Source organism: Aristolochia californica, unplaced genomic scaffold (assembly GCF_029961685.1).
Source record: "Aristolochia californica isolate CCGP_79_NKW_82.1479 unplaced genomic scaffold, dmAriCali1.0.hap1 SCAF_4, whole genome shotgun sequence".
In the NCBI taxonomy this organism is placed as follows: Eukaryota; Viridiplantae; Streptophyta; class Magnoliopsida; order Piperales; family Aristolochiaceae; genus Aristolochia; species Aristolochia californica.
In genome coordinates this window covers 46,762,219-46,769,124 of record NW_027182103.1, presented here as the reverse complement: position 1 = coordinate 46,769,124, position 6,906 = coordinate 46,762,219, and the positions used below count along the sequence as shown (strand labels likewise).

Sequence of the window (6,906 nt, the reverse complement as noted above, 5' to 3'; positions counted from 1 at the left end):
TATATTATGCTCTCGAGGGGTTTAGAGGAACTCCTTTAACAGGAATGGAAGCAGATCCGTGGTAAGCTAGGTACAAAGAGCCACATAGAAGTTAGGTGCGTAACAATCAACTCCGGGAGAGCAATTTCTTCTTTGGCGACTTCGCATGTCACCATTTGAAAACTGGGTGTGTGGACATAAACATTTTCAGAAGACGTCCTCACCTCACAAGACATGCAACCGTAATGTGTACTCTCTTACTATAATGAACAATAATAAGTGTTAAAGGTCGCTAATGAACTGGAGAAAAATCTATTGCACAAAATTTTCACGAGGTTCTACAATTATGCCAGATTGCCTTAACTATGTTCTTTTCTCGTACTGCATTATCCATGACCACAATCCAATCAACAAGAGTGAAATGGGAGTCAAGTTCAAGCTTTTAATGTCACTTTATTCTCTGACGAAGAAGATAAGATTCTGATTGAGGACACTATCGGTGCCATCCACCAACGGTATAAAACTCATCCATCTACAATAACAATGTACGGAGGTTCAGAGAACAGAATCTGTATGATAAAATAAATGCAGAAAACAGCATTGCAATTTTGCATCCGTTTAGTGAAAAGGTTTCCACTCCACAAGCAAATCCTTAGTCAGAGTTGCCGAAGTGATGGATGAGGAACAAGTTTTCAGTCATAAGTACGCCTTTGAGTGGAGGACATCACAAACCTAAAACAAACAAATTGAAGTCACATACGATGATCACACACACAAAAAAAAAACAGATTAAACCACTACTTGGCAAATCCAGAGGACCCTCAGTATAGAGAGAATTTTCAGTTTGATTTCAGGCTACATAAAAAAAGGATGACGTTGAGGAGTTTTCTAGAGACAAATTTGACAAGAGTAAATAATATAGACCATCTCTCTTTTCATCACTAAAATGAAGATATTGTCCAGTCGACAAACTCTATCAGCAACTTATTTGCCTAAAGTGGATTTTATGATGAACAAACACTGGGATGTCTTCCAGCTTTAAGACATTAGAACAAAATATAGCAACCAAACTAACACAAAAAAGTACCTGGCAATTCTGGCCAAAAAATGTCTATAAGGAGGCAAGTGCAGCATAAAAATAATACAACTTCTATTTTAGTTCTTTTGCAATTCAAGGGAAAATAACTTGACTCTTTGTTTCGTCAATAACATCGGACCAGTCATGGATTTTGCATTACTACAGTATAGAGGACAAGTCCTCAACAGGGAACATGGAAGGGCTGAATTGGAGGATATAACTTGCATCAAGAATAAATATACAAGCAAGGTTCCCACATTTTACAATCTTCGTAGTAATGCAAAATCCATAACTGGTCTGTGACTCTGGAAACCTCCAGTAGCACAAAAGATAAAAAATTGGCATCCTTAAAAGAAATAGCAGGAAACCAACCAACAGCCAGATATCTAGAAAATAAGTGCATAAAAGATACACATCAATTTTAAATTTTAGTCTCAATAGAAAATTTAAAGCCACATCTATCAAAAAGTTATCAAAGGTTACTGAAGTCACCAACCCTTACAACAGCATCCATCAAAAAGTTATATTAGTTCATCTTAATTTTATTTTTTTCTTAAAGGGTTTACTGAAGCTCATAAAAGGCCAACAGGTTGCAGCTCACTTAATGCCTGCCCTAACTTATCAGCCACCACTGTCTACAATGCAGGAAGTTCTTTAGACAAAACTTTGCCAGACTCCACTGGATCTTCATCATACGTCATCATTGCCAGCTGATTGAATGATACAGCAAATCAGTATATCCTTCAGTGACTAGTTAAAACTTGTCTTTTATTAACAAAATATAATGTTATCATACAATTACATTAACTTGTTTAGTCAAGCCTGGAAAATATTTTCATAGTCAAATTTCCTTCCAACAAAATGTCAACCATATGTTACCCATTTCAAGTAACAGAAACTACTAGCTCAAATGTAGGACAATGAAAGTAAATACAGAAAGCAATCAAGGAAATGGAGAAGAGTGTGATATGGCTCTTCCAAAGGGAGGAATCCCCTGCCCTTGTCATGATTCATTTGGTTGAGACGTATCACTGTTAATTTTTTCTTTGAATGGCATACCCCTGCCATTCTTGTTAATTAAAATCATCATAGAGACTCTGAACACTGACTATGAAATTATTATATGCTAAATCAACTAAATTAAGGAGTAGTTTATCAAGTAGATCATCTCCATAACAAAATCCACTAAAATCTATCTCAGAGTTACCAAATAGTCTATTGAGGAGCTGAAATTCATGGCAAAGTTTCAACCACTTCATGACTCAGATGAAGTTTGTTTACTGTCAGTGAACTTCATATACAGCAGGCAAACCATATCCAAATTTGCACGTATCAGCCCATGTTCTTCTCATACGTCATCATTTTCAACTGATTAAACGTAAAAAATATGGTATTATCCTTCTGAGATAACCTGGAAGGGTAATCATTTGTGTTAACTCATTTGAGCACTATTCAGATTAATCCTCTCAACTAAGCCCAGAAAGAAAAACTGGTAGTTGTCACAATAACCACTGTTTCTTCTTAGAAACTACAGAGGTTTCATTGACAGAAAGGGGAGAAAAAACTTCTTCACAGACAAAGAGCACTATAATCCTCTTTGCATAGTGTAATTGTTCTTAAATATTCACAAAGTTTTAATAACAGAGGAGAATGCTCTCAAAGTTCATACTAATAGTGAAATGCAAAAGAGTCCAGACAATCAATTGCATTGAACTGCTCCCTATAAGTGGGAGAAAAGTCAAACCAAAAATGGTTTCCACAGGACAGACTATTACTTGAAAATTAAAATTCCTTTAGTGATGCGATGTGTTTTTATTTCGCCTAAGCCACAATTCTGACACCACCTCAGCAACTACCCAAACCAAGACTTCAACTTCTTTAAAAGGATTGAGTAATATCATCAATATACCTCTTTAAGTTCAAAAGCAGCATTTACGGAGTTCACTTCATCTTTCAAAAGATTATATATCTAAATCTGAGCTACAAGCATTATCAAGAAATGAACCTGCAGACTCGTCCTCAATGAATCAATAAGCATAACGAACCTTCTCTAGCATATGTTGCCAGAGATAGGATGCTAATTAGGACTTGCACATAGTCTGGATCCTTTATTATATATGATAATGTTAGCTAAAAGCATTAACAATTGAGACTAAAAGATGCCTACACAGGATTGTGCTTCTTTGCTCAATGCATTCACACATCATTCCCAATGAAGTGAAGAATAAAATGAGAATAAAACTGTTCCTTCAACAAGAAGGAAACTCAAATACAACATATATGCCTACATAGCAACACCCTTGGGCATAATTACATATTGTAGTTGATGAAAAACCTATCCCTAAAAAGCTAGGAGAATACACATGAAACATCAAATTCTTTAATTATCTTAATGGAGTTAGAAAGAATTGATGATAGAAATTGAAGCTATTATTAATTTTCTTGAACAGAAAAAGATATGTTTTGGGCCAAGAAAAAATGGCTCTACAGAAAAATTAAAATTGAACAAGGAATAAATTAGGACCGGATCAACCAGTAAATCATCAAGAAAGCATAAACCTATCGTTGTCAGAGCTTAATGAACTATGATAAATATCTTAGTGAAAACAGACCCATCCAAACAATTAGAAAAAGGTTCTCATGTCTTAAGTCCACAGAAAGCTTTCTATTTATGCACTGAAAATGAGTCGAACCTCATTTCTTCATACAAGTTTCACAGGCTTGTGTTTAGAATCATCCAAATGAACCCCCAAAAAAATGGATTCTTAAACCAATGGATAATATTGAACACCGAACACAAAATTAAGAGGCTTAGTCTCTAAAAAAATCCACAAATTATGAGACAGAACACTAAATTTGCAATGATAAACTTTCAGGTGTTTTCCTCATTTTTAAACAAATACATGATATTCTCTGACCATTCGTTTCTCAAGCAGAAATTGCTTCTCACCTAATCTACTGGTGATAACTGGCCAAACACTTTCAAAGCTTGCTAACAGAAAATCCAAACTTATCCCACCTTGTTTGTCTGGTCTTCATCTAGTTTCATCTTGGCCTACAAGAAAGGAGAAATAGTATAGACTCCTTTATCAAAAGAAGAAAGCAACAAAAAAGAAAAGAGACTGACAAATTGGCCGAGAAACATTGCAGAGAGCACAGAGCAAAAGAACCAAAAAACCTAATTGAACACCATTTTATACTTGACACCCTAGAGATACTTCAAATTTGACGTAAACTAGTGCAAGCTAAAACATCAAACTGATTTTATTCAGAAGGAACTTAAATCTAAAGCAAGATTGATCACTGAGATCAGGTACAATTAACTGCATCGCAACCTAGAATTATAGAACCAACAGCGTACATACGTAATTTGAACTGTATACAGAAATTTGTTTAGTTCCAAAAAATACAAAAAAGCCTACTAGGCAGAGGACGACGTCAGGAAGGAAAAGCAACGATAGCTTATCAGGCCTCAAACCAACATTTTCAGCCAGATTGTAGAGAGAAAAAAAAAAAAAAAGATGAAATACCAATACATAAGATGACAGGCGACAAATCCAGTTCAGTATTCTCCAATAGACCATGCACGAATTGCATATTCTACTCGGAAGAAGCGAAGAAATGGAAGTGTAGACATTAACAGAGAAGTACCTTCGCTAAGCCAACCATAACTCCGGCGAGAAACGGAAAGCATCGATGTCATTAGAGAAGAAGCGGTTGCGGTGTGATACGGCAACAGAGACTCCACGCAGCAACTCAACTCAACAGGAGCCCTGCAGATCAGAAGGTCAAACAAATGGCGGGAAGCAAAAACCTATTAGTATTAGACAGATCAAATGCGAAAGAAGAGAGACGTTTTTTTCCAGACCTGAAAAGGCGAGGCGAAGGAGGTTTTTGACCGGAGAAGCGGAAAGGAGATCGAACAGCTTTCACTTCTGTAGCGACTTTTGTAGCCGCATTTCTGAAAGATGACGATCGGAAAACCGACCTGGCACAGGAGGCTGCGAAGGCCATAGATTGAGTGCAGGAAAATGCTGAGCTTCTACTTCAAAGTCGAGTGCGCTGGAAGGGTTTAAGCTCGCACGGAGAAACCCTACTTCTACGGATCGTTACAAATGGGCTTAAATGGGCTGAAAAAGGGCCGAAGTCCATGGAGCGAATGGTAACCTCTCAAATCTGGGTAACACCCTGAATTTTAGTTTGACTAGGAAACAATATCAGAATTAGCTTCCCTTTCCAAATATAACTCTTTAATTTAATATATCATGAAGAGTTGTTACTAAATATGAAGACAGCAGAAACCTTGTAAAATTAGTCCGTCTTCTGTAGTTTATTCATCGTCCTTATATATAGCTCTAGGTCTCGCCTCCCTTGTTCATACTTCATTCGACTTCCTAAAGCAAAGCAACAATGCCGTCGAGGTCGAGCAACTTGAAGCTGAGGAGTTCCGACGGGGAAGATTTCGAGGTGAAGGAGGCTTTGGTGCTCCAGTCCGGGACAATCAAGGCCATGATCAACAACCTCCCTCCGACGCTTAAGGTCGTCCCGCTCGTGAGAGTCACGACCAACGTCCTCCAGAAGGTGATGGACTACTGCGATACGAAGGCGGCGACGGCAGATAACGAAGAAGACGAGGGGAAGAAAAGCGCGTGGGAGGCCCGATTCGTTGAAGACATGGATTTGCTCACCGTCTACGATCTTGCTCTGGCCGCGAGTCATCTGGGGATTCCTGATCTGTTCAATCTGGCGTACGATTCGCTTGGAGAGAAAGTCGGGGAGCTGAAAGGGTTGGGAGAAGCGTACAAGGTTCAGGACGACGTGTTCTTTACCTCTTAAAGTATGATGGATTTCTGGAGTTTTAGTAGACTAAGTTTTTATGATTTACGATCGTTATGGTTACTTAGAACCAGCTGCATATACAGCTTGATTTTGGATTATGTTATGATCTTTAAGAAGGGAGAGTCTAGTGTGCTCACCCTCTACGTTTGAGTTACCTATAAATTAGGATGTTTTTCTTTTTGGACTCTTTATCTTTCTCTTTCATTCAAAATGTTTATAAAAAAAATATTATATAAACGTAAAAATTAATATTAACAACTATAAGAAGCCATAAAAATGTTAATTAAACACCAATCTAAGTTATATATAACTAAATCTAAGCCGTCTATTATATAGAAACGACGTTCATATTTTTAGTAGGCATATCTTCGTATGAAGAAAAAACTCACGTGAATATAAGTTAGGTTATTCGTTTTTAACTTAATTATAAATTTAAATTTATTTTAAGGTAAATTTAACCAAATCCTTATACAGATAACATAATATAATTTATATCTATATATAGATTTAAAAAAGACAAAATGAATCAATCCTTTAGATTGAGAAGCTGAATTGAATTAAAATTTAAACTTGAATGCTAGATAGAGGAGAACATCAAAGTTCTGAAGAAACTTTTCTCTTCAGTTTTTCAGTCTAATTGTCAACATCTGCGTCTCCAGGTATGTCTACCTTGGCTCATCTTTTCAAGGACATCGGCTATTACAGGGATACAAAGGCCATGACACATTGTCATTTCACGAGTCTTGGTAGCATTAAGATCTGCGTCAAGTATTGACACCCTATCTTGCTCGACCAAGTGGAACGAGGTTGGGAAATATAAATCACCTTCCCCGGGTTTGATCCCGATTAGCCGACCCAAACTGATGCTGCGGTCTTGGAAGAAGGATCTTGTTGACTGACAAGAATTTGACAAAAACCTCTTCAGAAATAACATTCTCAATCTTATTCAGAGTAAATAAGCTGGGTCAAGAGTTTAAAGAAGACGAACCCACCTCAGTGTCTAGATCAGA

The 6,906-nt window shown here is 37.1% G+C and overlaps 2 protein-coding genes across 10 annotated transcripts; one reads left to right on the top strand and one right to left on the bottom strand.

The window, feature by feature from the left end:
* Positions 1-253: 253 nt before the first annotated feature.
* On the bottom strand, positions 254-5,109 carry LOC137962771 (protein NUCLEAR FUSION DEFECTIVE 6, mitochondrial-like). 9 transcript variants are annotated; one of them, XM_068809831.1, is made up of 4 exons: positions 4,926-5,109; positions 4,709-4,830; positions 4,077-4,112; positions 254-711 (listed from the first exon to the last, which is right to left on the bottom strand). In XM_068809831.1, exons 1-3 carry the CDS (start codon positions 5,069-5,071, stop codon positions 4,093-4,095), a joined length of 288 nt encoding a protein of 95 aa, XP_068665932.1. In that variant the 5' UTR covers positions 5,072-5,109; the 3' UTR covers positions 254-711; positions 4,077-4,092. The 9 variants fall into 9 exon arrangements, 6 of the variants coding, with proteins under 6 accessions (XP_068665932.1, XP_068665936.1, XP_068665935.1 ...); XR_011115159.1 differs by having other exon boundaries at positions 255-711; positions 4,008-4,112; XR_011115161.1 differs by having other exon boundaries at positions 255-511; positions 4,008-4,112.
* A 358-nt stretch (positions 5,110-5,467) lies between these two features.
* Positions 5,468-5,893, top strand: LOC137963483 (SKP1-like protein 16). Its single transcript, XM_068810598.1, has one exon. It carries the CDS (start codon positions 5,468-5,470, stop codon positions 5,891-5,893), a length of 426 nt encoding a protein of 141 aa, XP_068666699.1.
* Positions 5,894-6,906: the final 1,013 nt, after the last annotated feature.